The 22,179-nt window shown below is 46.9% G+C and overlaps 1 protein-coding gene across 1 annotated transcript in view; it reads right to left on the bottom strand.

Annotated features, from left to right (window-relative positions):
* Positions 1-21,576, bottom strand: part of LOC128072182 (uncharacterized) — a 406,177-nt gene extending 384,601 nt beyond the window's left edge. The window contains exon 1 of the mRNA XM_052665711.1: positions 21,173-21,576. Coding sequence (XP_052521671.1) covers positions 21,173-21,400 — 228 coding nt within the window. The 5' untranslated portion in view covers positions 21,401-21,576. The remainder of the gene's footprint in view (positions 1-21,172) is intronic.
* Positions 21,577-22,179: the final 603 nt, after the last annotated feature.

Genomic DNA, 22,179 nt, shown 5'->3' with positions numbered 1-22,179 from the left:
TCTCCACCCTTTTTCCCCCACAAAAGCACTAACCCACAAAATACTAGTGGCATGAAAACTAATGCAGAAGTAAAGCTAAACACTATTTCTCTGTGCAAGAAGTGCTGTCCTACTTTAGTTAAAAGCCCGGGCTCCTCCATTCCCCAGCCTGTCTGTTACTTATGATGCTAAACATGCTCAGCTAAAAGTGAAAGCTTTGATGCTCTTGTCTAGCTGCTAGCCTGAAAAGTCAAATTAACTTATGGCTTCTTAGACACCCTCTCCATTATAAAGATCATATCTGCCAGATCTGTCCTACCTGCTCCAGCCCATTAGCTTCAGCATCATTGAGAAGGTTCAGGGTGGAAAAAATCCACTTTGAGGTCTCATCAGTGCCAACCACTGAAGGTGCTGGGACAAGTCATCTTTGTCCTCTTCAAGCAGAAAACAACCACAATTTCAGAGGAATCACATCAGCTAGCCAAAGAGGCATCCTTCGCAGTGGAGCCAGTAAAAGAGGACAGAATATGGCCCTTCTTCACCTATGGCAGTGTCGTAAATGGAACGATTCATTGCTGACACCGAGATCATCAGTTGCACCTCAGGCTGCGACACAGGAATGGGAAGAGTGGCAGTTTTTCTACAGCTTTGGTAAAACTGTATTTGTTATCATAATGCAATGATTTCAAGTCCTCCTCTGAATGAACAGAGGACCTATACTTGTAAAAATGTTTGTTGTAAAGCAAAGTCTTAACACATTAATCCCGAGAAAAATGTTTCTCAAAGCATATACCAAACTAGGACATTTTATTTACTTTGCTATATGTTGGATAGGTAGAAAAATCTGCTATCGCATCTGAAATTGATTTTCTTTGTGGGTTTCTGTACCTGTGTTTTGATGGCTCTGTAGAATATGGTCTGAGGTCTTAGTATGGAACTAAAGCAGTGTGGAATCCAGTTTGGTTCTCAGTACCAGTAGGCTTATTTGCAACCTTCAGGATGGTCTGAGAAAGAAGCTATAATAATCTTTGCCTGGTGGGCAAGAAATCTTGCTTTTTTTTTTTTTTTTTTCTTCTGGTTAAGAAGAAAAGAGCACTAAGTGTGAAGCTCTCTGCAAAATGGATATATCTCTTTTCCCATCATCTTGGCTCTTGTGAGGCCCCATCTGCAGTACTGCGTCCAGGTCTGGGGCCCACAGTATAGGAAGGACGTGGAGCTCTTGGAGTGGTCTGTATCTGGACCACTAAGGGCCACTAAGATGATCAGAGGGCTGGAGCACCTCTCCTATGAAGAAAGGTTGAGGAAACTGGGATTGCTTGGAGAAGAGAAGGCTCTGGGGAGACCTCATTGTGGCCTTCCAGTACTTGAAGGGAGCATATGAACAGGAGGGGGAATGGCTTTTTAGAGGATGGACAGTGACAGGACAAGGGGGAATGGTTTTAAACTGAGACAGGGGAGGTTTATGTTAGATATTAGGAGGAAGATATTAAAATTGAGGGAATTTAATTTCTCGAAGGCCTTTACTACAGCTTGCTAGCTAACTTTGGTGAAAGCTGACCAGCGTGCCAATGCTTGCAGGACTGGCATGCAGTGCCACCACATCAGCCCTGATTCCACTGGAAAAAAAAAAAAAGAAAAAAAAAAAGTTAGAAGATTTCTCCTTGCCCATGCTTGGAAGCTGCCAGTTTGAAAAGCTGCCAGTCTGTCTGACAAACGACAACCTCTCTGTGCTTCCTCCTGCAATTGCTTTGTCATGGAGCCCAAAGGTGAACAGTAAGGCCACTGATCTCCCTGCAAACAGTGTATTAGCAGTGCTCACTGAGCTCATCTGCTACTAACTGGTCTGTAAGAGTCACTGAAACATAGCCCCAGACTGCTGGCCTTAGTTTCAGTCACTCTGAAAAAGTCTGCCACTCAAGCATTAGAACAAAATGCTAAGATAGCATATCACAGCTTCATTCGAGCCCTCTTGCAAGCATCCAGTATGTAAACAGAACACCAGCTTTAATCTTTAGATGAGCGCTTAATGCCAAGTCAACATGATAGCCTGCTTCTTCCTCATCATTCAGTGGCTGAGTCCATTCTCTGGTTTCAGACCAGGATTGAAAGGCTGATTTTAGACAGTGCAGTTCATTCCCTCATGTGCTGGTGAATAGCACTGCTCAGCCTGCTGCCTCACACTGCATCATTGTTAATCCTCCCCCCCCCCCCCCCCCATGAGGCTGAGGACTGGCACTGTAGCCATCCTACAGTTAAGGAACTAAAGCTCCTCACATTTAAGTCACAGCTCTGTGTTGGCTTTTAATATCTGTCTGCCTAGGTTCTGACTCTCTCCAGGCGAGATGCAGGCTGTATTTCTATCCTGGGTCAACACTTCTGCTTGTACTGGGGCACATCCTGGCCGCCTGTACCACACCTTCTGGCCAGATGTCTGTAGCTACACAATAATATCAGGCACCAAAGGAGGTGTCCTGATCTGCCACAGGGACATGATGGGGGCCCCTTTAGCAACAAAGATCGGAGTGTTGACCACAATATCAGCAGGCCATGTACCTATTAATGGAGGGACTACTGAGCCTCCTGCCTCCAACAATCTCCCCCAGTGTGCAAGTAGGCCACATCACTTGGGTGATGTACCTGCACCTTCCAGGGCTATTTTATTCTGCAGGTGGCTGGATCTAAATTCTCAGGGGCAGGGAGCAGAAGATTATTTTCATTACCAATCTGGGGTCTTACCTGATGATCAGTGCCCGTAATTTGGATCCTAAGCAGGGTGGCCCATGTTGTCTGCAGCATTCTCAGGGCACTGGGTCTGCCATCTTGGGATCTTTCATTCAGGTCCCACAAGGTTTCATAGTCTTTTCCACTGGGACTGGGAGTCTGTCTTCAGGGCAGCCTTAAGAATACTGTTATAACATTCAATGAGGCCTGCCCCTGCTGGGTTATATGGCAGGTGGAATCACCATTCAATGTTATTTTTTTCTGCCCAGCACTGTATCATTGCACCAGTAAAATGAATCCCTTGGTCACTCTCGATGACTCGAGGTGTCCTGTAGGCAGACATCAATTTAGTGAATGCCTTGATGGTATATGCCTGGTTTGCTCTCAGTACTGGATAGGCCTGCAATAGTCCACTTGCAGTGTCAATGCAGGTCAGGGCATCTCTCTCCCCCTCAGACCAAGCCCAATGTAATCGACCTGCCATTGCTGGAGAGGATTGTATCCTCTAGCAAGATGGGCTGTTGTTTCAGGCAACAATCTTGGTCTCATCTTAGAGCAAGCGTCACAATCCTGGCATGCCTGGACGATGTCAGATAGTTGTATGGGCAGTCCCCATGCTTTAGCAGCTGCCCACATTGTCTTTTGTCCAGCATGCCGTAGCTTCTGATGTAACCAGAGGGCGATGTTCTGAGATGGTGAATTCTCAATCCATCGAACTCAGGCCAGTGTGTCGGCTTCATCGTTTTCCGGTGACTGTAGGGGCTGATGACCAGAAACATGGTAGACACGTACAGTCCTGTGTTTGACCACATTCCATATATCTAACCACATGTCTTTGCCCCAGATCGGTCGGGTGTGGATAGTCCATTCCTGGGTGGCCCACTGTGCAATCCAGAGTGAGCCCCCGGTACACAGCCCAACTGTCTGTACAGATGTTCAGGATATCATCAGTGGATTTCTTGGTTATAACCATCCACACGGCTCATAGTTCTGCCCATTGGCTGTTCTGACCATCTCCCTCATCAAACCAGATTGTCTCAGTAAAAGGATGGTATGCTATTGCCCTCCACTTACTCAGGTTGCCCTTGCTGGACCCATCTGTGTACCAGGCATCTTCAAGGATAGGATATTTTCCCTCCTGAACAGGACTCTTCTCTGGTGGAGTGACCAGTATTTCTTTTAGTGCACCACTGTGATACGTCACTGGGCCTAGGATCTTCTGGAGTTCTTCTTTCAAGGGTGATGAAGACAGACTGCTCCTTTGGCTGAGATAGGCGACCCATCGTGCCACTGTTTGTGCTTGGGCCACCCCTGTCTTAGGAAGGTAGGTCAGATCTTTCACCCATCCCTGAATCAGCAGAGTGGTCTTCGCTAAAACTTCAGCTGTTTGAATTACTGGCTCTACTGCCTGTAATGCTGAATAGGCAGCCAATAACTGTTTTCCAATCATACTGTATCTTTCTTCTGCTCCATGCCAGACCTGAGACCAGAAACCAATGGGGATCCGAACAGAACTCTGGCGTTGCCACAGGCCTCAACCAAAGCCATCTTGAGTGACATGAACTTCCAATTCAGCTGGGAGGGTAGGATTAAATATACCCAAATATACCCTGGGCTTGTTTAACTGCCAGCTTTGCCTGTTGGAAAGTGTCCTGTTCTGTTTTCCCTCAATCCCATAGTTGCCCCTTTTTTGAGTCTGTACAGTGGCCTTAGCAGCTGCGCTGGGTGAGGTATAAAGGAACGCCAGTAACCCAATATACCTAGAAACTCTTGCAGCCGCTTCAATGTTGTAGGGACTGGGAACGCCTGAACCTTATCTTTGACAGCACTGGGTAGTACTTTGGTCTTTCCTAACCAAACTACCCCCAGGAATTTTACAGACAGGCCTGGACTTTGCGCCTTTTGGGGATTTATAGCCCATCCCCTCTGTTGTAAATAGGCGGTTAATGAATCCACTGCCTGCCCTGCTGCCTCCAGTGAGTCAGATGTCAGCAGAAGATCATCAATATAATGATATAGGTTAACATCATCAGGTCTTTTCCAGTCAGCCAGGTCACATGCCACTAGATTGTGACAGTACGTGGGTGAATGCACGTACCCCTGTGGCAAGACCTGAAAGGTCCACTGCCTGCCTCCCAATGTAAATGCAAACTGATTTTGCGATTCCTCAGCAATTGGGATACAGAAGGACGCTTTTGCTAGATTTAGGACACAATGATAGGTTTTTATCTCCCTACTTAATGTGTCCATTAGGGAGGCAATATTGGGTACGGCTGCACAAATAGGCGGCGTGACCTTATTTAATTCCCTGTGATTCTCCATGTGCCATCCAACTTTCACATTGGCCATATGGGGGAAGTATATGGGCTGTGTGCAGGTCTTATAATGCCCACTTTTTCTAATTCTTGCACCATTTTCAATATTGCATCCTGCCCACCCGGGAGTCTGTCTTACATTAGTAATCCGGCACAGTTTCAGCATGCAAATAGGCCCATGTTTCACATGGCCTCTTAATATTGTCTGCATCACCCAGATACTGATGCATCTCTGTTGAAGTCTGAACTCTCCCATGATTGTCTGGAGAGCCATACACCATAGAATATCTATGCCCAAGATGTATTTCTGGACTGGGGCAATAGATACCTTATAGTCCCAGGGTGGGAGATGCCCAACCACCAGTTTCAACCATGTTTGGGTGACAGGAATAGTCTGTCCTCCAAATCCACCAATCATCACTCTTTCTCCATCAAAGTGGGTTGGATCTCCATAGATAACTGATGTCTCTTCTCCGGTGTCTACTAATGCCATAACTCTGAATATTTTTTCAGGACCAATAAATCGTTAATTCTACATAGGCCATCTGGAGGCCCTAGGGGGACTAGCATCCCTTGTCACACCATGAATTGTGCTATGGCCAATTCTTTTGCTTCGGGCGGCTCAGGCATTGTGGCCCGAGGTGGCTTTTTTTTTTTTCCTTACTAGGAATAACAAAATCTTCTAGGTTCCATGTCATTGTTGGTATTCTCTCCATAACCCTTACCCTTGGTTTCTTAGGGTAGTTCTGAAATTTTTGATTGTCCTTTAGTTGTCTCCAAAGCTGGAGAAGAACATAGTTGGGCTGGCGGTCAATCTTAGCAAATTGGACCCCAGCCCAAATTAAGTCATTAAACATTGGTTTTCAGGAAACCCTTATGGGTCCCGATTGAGGAGCTTGAGTAGCCAGCATTTTGGTTTTAGTCACCAGCAGGACCTCAGCTTCTTCTAATGTCCGAATGTTGCGCCTGGTCTGCAGGCGTTCTGTTTCTTCTAGGTCAGCCACTAACTGGGCAGCCTGCTGGACTACACCTTCTGAGGCCACCAAGGGATTTAATGTAGAGACCAAAGTACCATATAAATGAGAGGGAGCTTGCTGTCAAATTAAGTCTCTCATCCCTGCTGAGAATTTGACCATATTAGGGCCATCAAATATATCTTCATAAATTGCTTCCCTTATACCTAGTTTGCGGATATAATTTTGAAGGTCCTCCATGGAGGATCACATCCCTGTATGTAGCAGTATATCAGATTTATTTGGCCATACCATATGGCAGCCGACATTAACCATTCTATTACAGAATGGCTTTCATTAAGATATCGATTACCTGCATATAACCTCTGCCTGAGAGTAGGATGGACAGTCATGGCAGCCAACTTGGCTATTTCTGGGCCATCCACCAAAACATTTTCCGTCCCAGAATCCCTTAATAACCAAGGTCTTAATAACCAAGCTGGCACACTTTCTCTAGGCTTCTCCCAAAATCGCTGTACTAAATCCATCAATTTCCATTGCCATGTATGGCCAGGCTGTTATGTGCAAATGAGTCTGGGCAGGGGGCCACTGATCAGGCAGCACCCCTGCTGGTCTGTCCTGTACTTTCTTTGTTCTGAGTTATGACAGGATGGACTTCTAGTGGATCTGTCAAAATTGGAGATTTGAGATCTAATTTAGATTTTTTATTTTCCTGATCAACGAAGTCTGTTGATTCAGGAGTCTGATCATTGCCTATTGAAATGTTACAAACTTGACCTATTGGAAGATGCAGAATCAGTTTCTTCCCTGTTAACATGCCAAGTTCTTGCCCCAGTGTTTCAATATGATCTTTCAAAAGTTGGTTTTCATTGTCTAAAGTATTATTCCTCATTTCCACATGACTTAAAGCATTTAATATTGCCATCGTGGAAGCAGCCAATTGTCTTTCTTTTGTGATCATTATATCTTTGCTAAGTCCCTAAAAGTAATCTGCCATGTGATACAGGGAGATATTTCCCACAACACATAAGGGACCCCATTTTTCAATAATAACAGCAAGTTCATAATAGGGAGATCCTGCAAATCCTGGGATCTGCCCTGGAATCATTTTATCTAGGGGGGGGGGTAATGTTCTCCCCCTTGACCCATTTAAAGAAATTCCATAGGAAGGCCATGCTTTAAAATTAGTATATTTGGCCTGCCTGACTCACTGATGTACAATTAATGAATATACAGATGTTATGGTAGAGCAGAGAGTTCGACTACAGAGTTACCACACCAAAGCAAAAAACAGAAATGATAGGTACACTCACCCATATCCTGGACACATCTAGAAAACTCCAGTAGAGTGGATCTCCAGAAGAGACGCTTCCCCACTGCCAGACAGCTCTTAAATGGGTCTAGGAGAGGTAAAGCCAGGCTCCTTTCAGCAGCACAGGTAAATTGCCCTCACCTGTGCTCCTGTGGCTGACTCATTGCTTGCCTCAGGTGATCAATCAGAGGTTCAGATTAACACTAAGCCCATCTATCCAGTACACCAGATCAAGGACTGCATTTAGGGACAAAAATGCACATTTTAAAATGAGTTCTGCTTGGTTGTTGCTTGGTTGACAGCCTGGCTGAAAAATCATTGTCCTGTCACAGTTTGGGAGGGAATGCTGGAGCCTGGCACTTGCAAAGGAGGGGAGCAGAGACAACACATGTATCAGATGTGAACAGGTGAATGATCTGCTCATCCCCCAAAAGAGAGGAAACAGGCTGAGGGCCCAGGTAAATTGGAGGATCTCCTCCCCTCTTGTCACCAAGCAGCAGGGGGGGACCTCAGAGACTGGGGTCAACCTCAGACGAATGCGCTCCCAACCTCCCCTACCTCCCCAGTTACCATTGCAGAACAGGGATGCATCCTGCAGGAAGGACTGGCTGTCCAAAAGGAGGATAGGCAACCTGCTCCCAAAGTCTTACCTCAGTTGAATAGGCCTCCCAGCAGTATGACAACCTCTTCCACAAGGAGGAAGAGAAGGGTTCTAGTTGTTGGTGACTTGCTCCTGAAGAGAAAAAGGGCCCAGTATGCAAAGTGGACCCCCATAGGGAAATCTGCAGTATATCTGGAGCCCGGATCAGAGAAATCACCAGGACAACGGCATATCAAGGATAAGAGGATCATCAGAGGCAGTCAACATGGCTTCACCATGGGGAAGTCATGCTTAACCAAACTGATAGCCTTTTATGAAGACATAATCAGGTGGAAAGATGATAGTAAAGCAGTGGCTGTGGTTGACCTTGATTTTAGTAAAGCGTTTGACGCTGTCTCTCACAGTACTTTGAAGAGCCTCATTGGGGGAATGTTACGGCAGTTTTGGTGGTAACGTTGTAATGTTGTAATCATGTCACCATGTACTTTACACAGAAAAGCTGTTGTCTGAAGGGTTCAGAGGATTCCACGGTGCACCCACTCGGTATTTCTCCCTGCCTCTGCTCACCGCTGCCTGAAGCAGGCGTGATCTCGGCTGTCTCAGAGAGCTGCTGGGATACTTCCTGATTTTCATCTTGTGTAGAAAACCAGCTTAAAGAACCCAACCTTGCTGCTCAGGGACAGCCTGTTCTTATGCCTTTAAGATTTCGGTCTTGAGGAGCGTCCAGGCTTCCTGGGCCCCTTTACCCTTGAGAAGTGACTCCAAAGGGACCCGTGCTACAAGCGCCCTGAACAGATCAAAGTCCGCCCTCTGGAAGTTCAAGAAGGTAGTTTTGCTGGTCACTCTTTTGACATCCCCAAGAATGGAGAATTCTACAATTCTGTGGTCACTCTGCCCAAGACAGTCCCCAACCTTCACTTCTCCCACCAGTCCTTCTCTGTTAGCGAAGACCAGGTCCAGCAGGGCACTGCCCCTGGTAGGTTCTCCTACCAGTTGCATAAGGAAACAATCTTCCACACAGTCTATAAACCTCCTGGACTGCTTCCTCTGCGCTGTATTATATTTCCAACATATATCAGGGAAGTTGAAGTCTCCCATCAGAACAAGTGCTGGTAATCGCATGACTTCTGTGAGCTGCTCATAGAATGCCTCATCCAACTCTTCGTTCTGATTAGGCGGTCTATAACAGACCCCCACCAAGATGCCACCCCTACAGGCCCTCCCCCTGATCCTTACCCATAGACACTCCACTTTATCATTCCCAACCCCAAGCTCTTCTACATCGAAACAGTCTTTAATATGAAGGGCCACACCACCACCCTTCTTTCCTCGTCTCTCCCTTCTGAAGAGCTTGTAGCCATCTATCTCAGCACTCCAGTCATGGGAGTGGTCTCACCATGTTTCGGAAATAGCAACAAGGTCATAATTAGCCTGACTCACAATCATTTCCAACTCTTCCTGCTTGTTGCTCATGCTGCGTGCATTGGTATAGACGCATTTCAGATAAGTCATCTGCCTCACCCCCTGCTCAAGCATCTTTCCCCTAGGCTCATCTCTTGAGAGGCCTGTTTTGTCCCCTTCTCCCTTCATAGCTAGTTTAAAGCTCTCTCAATAAGCCCCGCTAGTTCCTGCGCTAGTATTCGCTGCCCCCTTCGAGATAGGTGAATTCCACAGGCAGACAGCAGGCCAGGGGCCGAGTAAACTTCCCCATGATCAAAGAACCCAAAATTTCTGGCTCAACACCAGCCTCCGAGCCAATTATTCATTGCTTGTGCTTTTCGATCCCGCTCAGATTCCCTCACTGCCCTTGAAGGTATACAGCAGAAGACCACTTGAGCTCTCACTCCTTGGACTAATTGCCCTAAACCCCTGAAATCTTTTTGCATCATGCGTAGGCTTGTCTGAGTGATTTCATCACTGCCCACCTGAACTAAGTAGAGGAAAATAATCAGATGACCTAACCAGCTTTGGGAGTTGCCTGGTTATGTCCCTGACCCGAGCCCCAGGAAGGCAGCACACTTCCCAGCGGCCTGGGTCAGGTCTGCGTATGGGGCCCTCCGTTCCTCTGAGAAGGGAGTCACCCACTGTGACCACCCTTCTTTCTTTACTATCAGAGGCAGTCTCAAGGCGTGGGGATGGCCACTTCGCCCTGGGCTCTCTCCTAGGCTGATCCTCCATCACCTCTTCAGTCACTTCCTCTTCAACTTCCAGCATCTGGAACCTGTTAAGGGGGAGTTGTGGAAGCGGGCTAGGCAGGCGGGGGTGTCTCTTGTGACACCGAGTCGGGACTCTTTTCCAACCTTTCTCATCAGTGAGGTCTGTCAGACTATGACAGGGTAGGGGGTCCACCAACTTTTTTTTTTTCCTAGGGCCCTTCCCTCAGGTAAGCCAGTGAGTCACTCCACCAGTCGATCTCCCGCTCACACTCCCTGATGGTCCTAAGCCTCTGCATCTCATCCTTGAGCTCCACCACCAGGCTGAACATCTCGTCCACCTGCTCACACCTTGCACAGGTTAAGTCCTTGCCACTCTCCCTGGGCAGAAGTAGGCTCAGGCACTCCCTGCAGCCAGAGGCCTGAACAGCAACATTTCTTAGTAAGGTTTCAGTCTGGGTTGCTACAGTCTTCTTAGAATGAGCCCACTGTCTAGTGGAGACCATGTTTCAGCCTGGAGACCATGTTTCAGCCTTTGTTCCCTTTCTCTCCCCTTCAGAGTCATTAGCAATAAAAGGATTTCTTAAACACATACATCAATACACTGATTCTACATTCTGGCTTCTGTTTTTTGTAATCCATCCAATGGGCCTGTGTCTGAGTGCTGGCTGCAGGAGAGGACCCTTCTACTGAATTATCCAGAGCCATCAGCTAGAACCAGCACAGGGTGTGATGAGAGGGCAGCATCCATTTCGCCGTGCTTTAGACTGAGATCAAATTAGGGATATAATTCTCACCGTGGCACAGAAATCACAGCTTCTTTGGAGTCTCAGGACCTTCAACTTCAGCATCTCCTGGTGTTGTCTTGTCCGAAAACCTTGGCAAAATGACCATCCAAGTCCTTTCCACTCTGCATTATGGATACTACCAGTCACCAAAGTCTGTCTGACGGTACTTGACAGTTCACATCCTATTCTTTCTTTTCTCATTCCGCAGCCTTTGAATCTGGCTCGGAGAAGATACATTGCACAGTCAGAAATTACACTCGGCAAGTTTCATGGCTTAGCCGTGACAGGCTGCACTCAGGACACAGCACTCTATCCATGCAGCTTCCTGGGAAGCCATCATCATAAGAATAAGCACTGGGAGAACACATGAAATGTAAACAGGATTGTTACATGGAGCTGGCGGGGAAGAGCAGCTGGCTTCATTTTTATCTTGGTTTTCTAAATTATGTGTCTAAGTCCTGTTTCTAAGTTTAGCATGCATAGAGAAGAACTGAAGTCAAAGTGGTTTCTCCCTCTCTGTCTGCTTTTGCCACAGAATTTTCCATCGGCAGAAAAACATTCTGTTCAAACTCAGGAGCCTGCCCTGCAGCCCCAGGGGAGCTGCTGCCCCACTGCAGCCCACAGCTGGATGGGCTCTGAGCACCTGATGAAGCTGTGAACTGCAGGGGGGATGGGCCAGATGGCTTTTAAGGGTCCCTTCCAGCTCACCCAATTTTAGGATTCTATGATTCTCATTCTCTTATGAAATAGCACTGTAGGACTTCTGACTTGTTTAACTCTTTGGGATTCTTTGCACCTTTGGGAATATGTTATGCCTGTGGGATATAAATCTTCATATTTATTAACTCTTTCAGGTGCCCATACAGGAATATTAAGGTATTTCACATATTTTTGAGTTATTGAAATAATTTAACTGGGCATTCAGATTGCAAAATAAACTAGAAAGATTGACTTTCTAGAAGATAAATTGGAAAGGATTGACTTTCTAATAGCTTCATTGTCAGTTGTTCTAGCAGTAAGGGTGCTTGAATTGCCTAAACAAAGGCTCTGATTAGAGAGACAGAAATAACCCTTTGTAGAGTGCTGGCTTGAGTTTGCTCTAAGCTGCTATTTGCTCTCCAGCTAAGTCTGCTTTGATGCTTTTCCTGGTGGATGGTCCCAGTGCAGGAAAACAGCCCACAGGAGCAGTAAAAAGCTGAACCCTGGGGAGCTCTTAAGGTCCCAACCCCAGCCCCAACCCCAGCCCTTGGAGAGGTTTCCAAGTGCACACAAAAGACAGAAGGATGCTATGTGGACGTGGGATGCCACACTGATTCCTGGTTAGTTTGCCAGACCTTTTGGAGTCCTTGGCTATGTGTAGAAATAATGAATAAGCTCACAGTTGCCTCCTTCACAAGCACCATGTCAAGTGTTGTTACAGCATGATGCTGCTGGCGTGCATATATGCAGACACACGGAGATAGAGACACCCAGAGGGCAGGGGCACATGGAGACTGGGACACCAAGAGAATAGGGACACCAGGAGGGCAGGAACACCCTGAGATAGGGAGACCTGGAGGCAGGGAGACCTGGAGGCAGGGAGACCTGAAGGCATGGATTGCCAGTGACAGAGACACTCAGAGGGCAAGGATGCCTGGAGGCAAGGATGCCCAGAGGGCAGGAACACCAGAGGCTGGGAACACAGGGACATTCTGCTCCAGTGGATGTTGTTCTGATTTCCCTCCAGAGGTGGGCTAGCATCAGTCCTGCAAGAGGAGAGCAAGAATACTGAAACAGCACAAGCATTTATTCTCCTTTCTGCACTTATGCAGATCCCACCATGGCTAGTAATAGCCATTACACCTGCAGAGAGAGGTCAGGACAGATCCCTTGGTAGGGGCATGGCTTAAAATGATAGTTTGTCCATTTCCTGCTAGCAGCTTCTCAGATCGCTGAAATATCTGGAAGTGCAACAAGTGCTGTTTTAAAGGAGACCCTCTGAGTCACTCCCAGATTTCAAATCCCTGAAGGGGATGCTCAGGGTTTCTGGAAACAAATGGGGAGGTTTTTTTTCTCCTGCTGTTTTTGACTTTCACATGCCGGGAAGTGACAGGAAAGACTGAGCACATTTCTGCAACTTTTTTTTTTTTTAATCTCATCAAGACTTTGCCTGTAAGAGGGAGATGACTCAGCACGTGGAGGAATACTGTTTTCCAGCCTCCTCCATGCAGTGTACTGGAGCCAAGCTCAATGCCTGTGTTTTGCTGGTGATTGCGTGAGCTCCATGAAGCTGCAGACACAGCCAGACCCCCAGCCCCGCCAGCACCACTTGTGATCCTGACCTTATGTTCCAGTTGAAGGGTGGAAAGGCCTATTTTTTCCTTTCTGTTAATTTTAAGGAGATAAATATAGCCAGCGGAGTGACCTCTTAGTCCTGTGGAAATCTTTAAGTTTGAAGCTCAGAATGTGAATTTTAACAGTAGCTCTTTCTTTATACGCTGCTCATTGTTTTTGTATGCTTGAGGTGATGTAGTGTGACTCCAAGTGCAGTTAATTAGCACTAAGTTGGCTGTCTTTGCAGAACAATGACAGAAGCCTCAATATCATTAAAAAAAAACAAGTTTTCTGAAAAAAAAAATAATTTGATGTTTAAACATGATTGAATATAGTCTTTAATTAGGTTGCCCAAATATATATTTTTTGCTTAAACAGCTATCTAGCTAATTCTGGCCCTGCTGAACTCACTTTACCCTGACCCTGATCTAACTCCCACCAGGTCAGAATGATGCCTGAAAGGTACAGGAATGCTTGCAAAAATGTGTTTTATAAAACAAAACGTTGCTCATGGTTTGACAGGCTGCCTGGCAAAGGGAGCATGAGCAAAGCCAGGCCCATGAGAACCAGCCTAAGCAGTGCGGAGAGGCAGTGAGCTGATCTTCAGGGCTGCAGATGCGGAAAGGAGTTATGGGGAGAGGACAGGGAGCAGCTTTGCAGTGAAGCAGGTAACCTCACCTTTTGACTTCCAGTAGCCTGGAAGGAGCGTTTTTCTGTGCTTTCATGAAATCTATAAAATATATTACATGGAAGGGCCCACAGCCAGGCAGGCTACAGGGAAGGTTTCAAAGAACCAGATCCTTCAGGAGGTTGGACAAAGGTAAAGGGTGGAAACAAAGCTCCACTGTGCAGGTCCATGGTGCAGTGTTTATTTTTTATCCCTTTATGATGAGTTTAGATTGCATTTTTAAATAATTGCACAACTGATGTGGGTTCAGATTCTCAGGGTCACTTTTGCAGAAAAAAAAATAAATGTATGCTCTTTCTCATTGATGTGTATGGCACCCAGCCCAGCATGGCTCTGATCAGGCCATGCAGGTGTTGTTGCAGAGCAAATCAAATGAATGAAAACAGAGGCATGAACTGTGCTTTTTATCAGCCAGAATGTGGGCCACAGGCACCATGGAGAGACCATTGTCTATGAAAATAACCTCTGCCTTAACAACAGCTCTGAGAAGGACCTGAATGAGAAGTACTGGCCAAAAATACTCCATGATATAAAATTGGCTCGAAACTGAGACCCTTCCAAAGCTTTTTATTTTCCTTGTGGTGACTGCAGAATTAATAGGACATGTGCTCATTAGTCTGCAGGAGGTTGTTGTAGTGTATAACAATGGATGTGACAACAACCCGAGGTAACTTCATGACTCTGTTTCTCATTCTCCCATACTTGGCTTTAGCCTTCCTTGATTTCTGCCTTCTGCCACCCGTACTCTCAGCCAGACACATGGGATGATCAAAAAATTGGGACGTTAGTTTGTGAAAATAATACAGAAAATTGAACTGCGAACTAAACAGCTCTTCAGCAAGGGCTTTGATTTCCAGGCTCTGGATGTGGTTCTGGGCAGCCTGGTCTGGTAGTTGGTAACCCTGCACAAAGCAGAGGGCTTGAAACTAGATGAGCGTTGTGATCCTTTTCAACCCAGGCCATTCTATGATTCTATGATTAAGGGCCAGAGAAGTGGAGCACACTTACGGAATCTTGGAGGCAAGATTTTTCCTTCTTAGTCAAAATGATGTGAAAGCATGCCCATATGCTACTTAAAAGTGTTAGCAATTCCTTCCAAGAAAGTTACGATGGTGTTTTCAAGAGGAGGATGAAATGAGACCAGTAAAGCTGACCAAACAGGAGAATAGTTGCGGCCGAAGAACTCTGCAGGAGATGCAGCCCTCCTGTTTGAAGCAGCGTCAGGAGTGTGCTATACAGGACCATGTCCAGACTGTGCGTGAATACCTCCACAGGTGTAGACTCTACAACCTCTGCTTTCCATCTGGCATTTTCTGGTAGGACAAGAGTGATGTGTTGAACAATGCCATTGAGTTTTACCCATGATGACATTCTTGGTTTGGCACTTGAAGAACAGTTGTGGTCTTTGACAGCCTTTCTCCCGGAGGCAAGTCCAAATGAACCTGCGTTCCTGCTGGCCTGTCTTGCCAAGGAAGGGCATACAGTAACAATATTCGCTTTACAACATGCCTGATTTTCTCTGCTCTCCATTTGACTTGTCTTTTACAGTACTTTTAGCATTTGTTTTCAAAAATAGGAGCTGTAACTATCTTTTGAATGTGCTGAAGTGCATGGCTTTTGCTTTCAGCACGTAGTTGATGCTAGTCCATGTAAGTAAGAAGTCAGTTTTGCTACCAAATGGCAGCTTGCTTTCCCTCTGGGTGGCTGATGCTGATCATGTGGTGGGAGGCTTGTCAGCTGCCCTGCCTGCAGCAGCACCTCAGAGCCACTGTTGTCAGAGAGCACAGCGATATCCTGAAGCTTCATTTTTAATTTATGACTCCACAAGAGCCCTGATCATAATCTTTTATATCAGAGGGAAGTGCAATGTGTATTAGCTAGATCATCTGAAATAACTGTACTCGCAAGCCAAATTCTCTATCTGTTTTTCCCTGGCAAAAGCAAGAGCTCTTTACCTGACTTTGGATTCACCCAAAGCTGCTGCAAATGACTCAGCCCAGATGTACATGATCCCATAGCCGGACATGGGAGGCCCCGGGTCCTCCCCCCAGGGGCTGATGTTTCGTTTGTAGTGAGAATGAGGAGCCCTGTGGGCGAGCTGGATTTTTTGGCGTTGCATGGAGCTGCCAGCACAGCCCCAGCACACGTTGGGAAAGTTCAGAGATGCATGGGAAGAGACAGCAGAAACCAGAACTACTCAGGGAACCTTGTCTGAGAAGGCAATGGGGGCTGCTGGCTTCTCCGGGCTGAGTCCATCGAGGGACTGCACAGCTCAGTACCTGCCTGCTGAGACACCATCAAGCAGTGGCAGCGATGTGGGAGGAACACAAGAATCTTTCTGAGGCTCTCGGAAGGAGGGCTGGTGCTAGACTGCGATACCTGGTTATGTAAAACCTGAAGCAAATGCTTGCATCTAGTGTTCTTTACCTGCAGGCAGGGTCAGTGTCTCCATCCAGCCCCTTATGAGACATGACTGCAGGGTGAAGGATGTTCCAGGTGAAGGAGGTTGGACCAGCTGGGTGCTGCTCGCTTTGCTTTCAGGCTTTCACACAAGGAGCCTGATGAGAAAGAATGAAGGGAGCCAGGAAGCTCAACTCACATGAATTTTGCATGGATTCCTGTGTTTGGGCTGGCATTTCTATTTATTCTGGACTTTAATTTCTCTGGGAAGAAAAACATTCGTTTCTGAGATAGCTTTGAATAGTGCTTTATCTCCTGCGTGGTTGTTTTTTCTTTTACATAGAAGAGAGTTCTCATAAATGACAAGCCTTGCTATAAACATAGATTGAAGTTCCATATGTTATGGAAAACTCGCCCTGCTCTGAGCCTTCAGCTATGATACACAGCGAGCGCGATATGCAGTTCCTGCTAGACTGCTAGCAGAAATGCTCATTTGAGTCATCACGAAATCAAGCTTTGAGCAAAGGCTGGAGGGTTTCATTCCTAGGCAGAAGGCCCCTGTCTTCCAGCTGGGTGTCACAAGGTACACTTCACAGAGTGGATTAGCACTCCTGCGTCCTGCAGATCCAGCTCCTGAAGAGCCTTATCTTTTAACCAGGTTCCACAGGGAACCACGATTACTAAACAGACAAAGAAGGAAAACACGAATGGATGAACATTCATTGGGAAAAAGGTTTAAGACAGTTGATAACTCAGCCCTTTCAAAAGGGCTCTTTGGTAAAGCAAGCTCAAAGCCATGACCTTCTTGGAGGACGTTCTGTGAAATTAAGGACTGAGCCAAATAGCCACAGACCAAAATCTTATCTTTAGGTAAATGTATTTGTTTCCTCTGATGGGGAAAGGTTTAGGTGCTGAACCCAGTTTTAAGAGATTTTTGATCCTTTCATGGAAAAACAAAATTCAACCGTGGAACTGGGCTTGTTCAGCTTTTTTGTTCAAGCCAAGTTCTCACTCAGTGGTATTCTTGAAAAGCCTTTTTCTTTCTTCCTCTGCATTAAAAACTAAATGTACAAATTATTTCTAAAAATACTTGGTATTTCCAAATAGGTCAGCTAACTTCATCAACAGTCCCAACTACTGAGCAGTGTCCTTGCCTGGTGCAACCATTTACCCCCTGCAATTTAAGTCTGTTGACTGTAGATGGATACTGCAGGTTCTTTTAAAAAACACAGCGTGCTCTGATATCCTAAAAGTTCAAGCGGGATTGAGATTGCTATTTTTGTCTTCCAGAGAAAGGAACTAAACACCAAATGTATCAGCTTGGGATGTACCAAGTGGATCTGTACAAAAAAACACCCCATGCTTCTTGCTTCTATGACAACATTAGAGACATACAATAACTTCTGCACAGCACATCCCACACGATGAGATGAAACTGCCTGCTATCTTGAAGTGGCCATAGAAATTTCCCTGAGACTTAATAGCTTAACGTGCCTCGTTTCACGTGTCTGCATGACATGTCTTGAGAATGTTGGGGAACTGGCAAATTGAGCCCTTCTGCAGCACAGCAATGTCCACCACTATGACCCTCAATAGGGAATCATGAGTTGACAGTAGCTGTGGTGCCTCCAGTCTAAATGTTAAGAGCCCTCAGCACAGGAAGGCTGGGAGAAATGACCTGACAGCTGAGGAAGGCTGCTAGCAGCCCTGCCGTGTGCTGTATTAGTTACATGGAAAACACAGCCTCCTATTCTGATGAGAATACCATCTATCAATGAGCTGGTTCTACAAAGCTTAAATATTGTCTCTACCAAGTATGACCACAGAACAAAAGTCCAGCTGCTTGACTTCCTTCCCTGGAATGCAGGGTCAGCAGTTTCATGCTTTTTCCTTTTTCAGGTTGCTTTGAAGAAAATATGGCTCACTTGAACAGTGTAAAGGTGAGAAGAACAGAAGATAGATAGGATTTCTGTGCCAACCAAAACTATGGTTTGAGCTCATCTTTATGCAAAAACTATCTACCAGGGACACAAAATGTTACTTCTGCCTCAACTGCATGGCCGCTGACCCCCAACATCCACCAGCCTTCTTGGGGTTTTCCCACCTTGAGTCCCTTGTAGCATGTGGAGCTGTCTGAGATGGAAGATATGGAGATGAGCTTCCCAGACCAAGAGATCTTGCTGGAGTGCCAAGGCAAGCCAGACTCAAGGTGCTGCAGGGCTTATTCTAGCTGGACCCACACTCCCCCTGCCTGCAGGCCCAGAGGCTCCTCTGAATCTCAGGCTGCTCATGGAGGGCCCAAGCTTCACAGTGCTTAGTTCAGGACTTGAGATGGCCATTAGAGAGCAACAGGGGCAGGCACAAGGCAGTAGCTGAGGGTGCCTGTGCTGAGCTGGTGTGCTTGAGTGAAGTGGTAGGGCTGAGTGGCCACAGCACCACAGCAGCAGGTTCCTAACAGCCCCGTGGTGGTTATGGCCAAGATCAATGGAGGAAGGACAGACAGTATGTCAGGAGCATCAGGGACTGGGCACAAACCATGGCATAGCATTCAGCTGTGACTTGAGAACTCAGGCCTGAACCAAAGCATGGCTCTTAGTAGTTAGTGAGTGAACCAGGTGAGACTTGTCAGGGTGAGCAAGCTCCATTAATGCCTCCAGCACCCTGCAAACTGCTTGGTCCCACTGGTGGAGGAGTGGAAGTGTAACCCCAGGTATAACTAAGCCTCCAATCAATATATATCCCCCTGGAAAGCTGTCAGGAGGAATGAAGGATGGAGTCCCATTAGTAAGAAATAGAGTGTCTTTGTGCCTAAGAGCTGTATTGCTGCTTTGAAGATGGAATGCTGTATGCTGCCCTGAAGGTGACTGCATGCAGCTTGGTTGTGCTGGCATCTCGTTATCCCTCTGCTGTCGGCTTCTAGGAGCTCCTCAAGCAGGGAGGTTTGAAGGTAACGTGCTTAATCAGTATTCTGCTTAGTCTGTGTAGTGAAGTGGAAGGTTAGTTTGCTGTTGCTGTATGTCTTCTCCTTATTTTTCTTCCTCTGACTCCACTTGAAGTAGCAGGAGCAGTAGAAAAAGCTTCCTTATTAATGGCAGCCCATAAGTGTGAGCCTGGCAGCTGGTAGATGGGCAAAGATGAAATCATTTGTGTTCCTGTCTGCACAAGACTAAAAGCAATGCAGAGGAGGCAGCTTTAATTAAAACCAACTGCCATAGATCATAAAGCAGCCTTATCAACTCGCAGGCACAGCATACCACGTTCCAGGGAGCGCCGGGCTGTGGGAAATGGAGTTGTAATAACTGAGTGCAGGTGAGGAGCCCTGGAACTTAGTGCAGAGCAAATGTCTCAGCCCCACTTCTTGCTTCCTGGGATCACAAAGAACACATAGGAGCTGTGTTTGTACTGAAGGATGGCATCCAGTAGTGCAAGCCACTACAGTTACACCTTTTTAAAAGGTGGAGTAGCACATGTAAAGCCATGCTTTTGGCTTTCTCTGTGCTTCACTCTAAGCCAGACTGAAAGTCTCCATTGTGCTGCTCACAGTGGGTTGGTGTATGGGGTATGACTGATACTCAGCCTTTGCTTTTGGTTAGGGGACTGATCTTGCTGCAAACAGCTCAATGTGTTATTCAGTAATGCCTCCTGCAGAAGTTGCAGCCTGGCTTTTCCCAGACTGCTTGGAGTGAAGCATTTCAGTACAGTGTGGCTGTGTAGGGGTTGGAAGGCTTGTGTGACACTTCTGTTAGCTACATGTAAAGAAATGTATACAAGTCCCAGTCCACAACAGGCCACAGAACTACTAAGTTTGCTACCTCCAAGAATCCAGAAGTCATGAGGCCTTGGTCACAGTTCTTGTGTTTTTTTTGTTGGTTTTTTGTTTGTTTGTTTGTTTTTAATACAAAGAAACCTCAGGGTTTTTATTTTCTTACTGGCTTCTGAGTTCTTATTCTCAAGCATTCAGGCCCTCATAGTCATGGAAAGAAACCTTCTCTTGTAGTAGTAGCCATATAGAAGCCTAACTGAGTTTTGTAACTTGTGTGTGTGTGTGTGTGTGTGTGTGTGTGTGTGTGTGAACTGAATGCTCCTAATGTCCAATGCTACCAAATGTGTTTCTTCTCCATTTGGACTTCTGTGTAGTACAGGTTTTAAGCAATGACATTAGGAATTGAGAGCTGGTTTTCAAATCTTCTCAAACTGAGCTTCCCAAACCATGTCCAATGGGAAGGCTGCATGGCATCTCTGAGTGTTGGCCACTTTGGGGAATGTTTCATGCCAGGCCTTGCACAGAACTACGCCTTCTGCGGGCTTTGAGTGGCTGGCAAAGCATGGAGGTGTTCTCTGCTTTTCCCTTGGGGTGAAACAAGTGCTCAAAATCATAGACTCATAGAATCACCAAGGTTGGAAAAGACCTAAAAGATCATCCAGTCCAACCATTCACCTATTCCCAATAGCTCCCACTAAACCATGTCCCTCAATACAACATCCAGCCTTTCCTTGAACACCCCCAGGGTCGGTGATTCCACCACCTCCCTGGGCATTCCATTCCAGTGCCTGACCACCCTTTCTGAAAAGTAATACTTCCTAATGTCCAGTCTGAATCTCCCCTGCCGTAGCTTGAAACCATTCCCCCTTGTCCTATCACTAATGACACGAGAGAAGAGGCCGACCCCCAGCTCACTACAGCCTCCCTTCAGGAAGTTATAGAGAGCAGTGAGGTCTCCCCTGAGCCTCCTCTTCTCCAGGCTGAACATTCCCAGCTCCTTCAGCCTCTCCTCATATGGCCTGTGCTCCAGACCCCTCACCAGCTTTGTAGCCCTCCTTTGAACACGTTCCAGGGCCTCAATGTCTTTCTTGCAGTGAGGGGCCCAAAACTGGACACAGAACTTGAGGTGCGGCCTCACTAGTGCTGAATACAGGGGAACAATCACCTCTCTGCTCCTGCTTGCAACACTGTTTCTGATGCAAGCCAGGATGCCATTGGCCTTCTTGGCCACCTGGGCACACTGTCGGCTCATGTTCAGCCGAGCATCAATCAATACCCCCATGTCCATTTCCTCTACACAGTCCTCCAGCCACACCGCCCCAAGCCTGTAGCGTCGCCTGGGGTTGTTGTGGCCGAAGTGCAGGACCCGGCATTTGGCCTTGTTGAAACTCATCCCATTGGCTTCAGCCCAGCTCTCCAGCCTGTCCAGATCCCTCTGTAGGGCCTCGCTACCCCCAGGCAGATCCACACTTCCAGCCAATTTGGTGTCATCTGCGAATTTACTGAGGGTGCACTCGATGCCCTCATCGAGGTCATCAATAAAGATATTGAAGAGGACAGACCCCAGCACCGACCCCTGGGGAACACCACTCACAACCGGTTGCCAGCTGGATTTGACTCCATTCACCACCACTCTCTGTGCCTGGCCCTCCAACCAGCTCCTTACCCAGCCAAGAGTGCACCCATCCAAGCCTCTGGCTGCCAGCTTCTGCAGGAGAATGCTGTGGGAGACAGTGTCAAAGGCTTTGCTGAAGTCTAGGTAGACCACATCAACAGCCTTTCCCTCATCCACCAGATGGGTCACTAGATCATAGAAGGAGATCAGGTTGGTCAAGCAGGACCTGCCCTTCATGAACCCATGCTGGCTAGGCCTGATCCCCGCTCATCCTGCACATGCTGCATGATCTCCCTCAAGACAATCTGCTCCATAACCTTCCCTGGCACCAAGGTCAGGCTAACAGGCCTGTAGTTCCCCGGATCCTCCTTACGACCTTTCTTGAAAATGGAAGTCACGTTGGCAAGCCTCCAGTCTTCTGGGACCTCACCAGTCAACAAGGAGCACTGACAGATGATGGAAAGCGGCTCGGCTATCACCTCCGCCAGTTCCCTCAGCACTCTGGGGTGGATCTCATCTGGCCCCATCGACTTGTGGCAGTCCAGCTGGAGCAGTAG

Source organism: Tympanuchus pallidicinctus, unplaced genomic scaffold (genome assembly GCF_026119805.1).
Source record: "Tympanuchus pallidicinctus isolate F22 unplaced genomic scaffold, pur_lepc_1.0 scaffold7, whole genome shotgun sequence".
Taxonomy (NCBI): Eukaryota; Metazoa; Chordata; class Aves; order Galliformes; family Phasianidae; genus Tympanuchus; species Tympanuchus pallidicinctus.
Note: the sequence above shows the minus strand (reverse complement) of the source record. Positions and strands in the feature narration are given on the sequence as shown.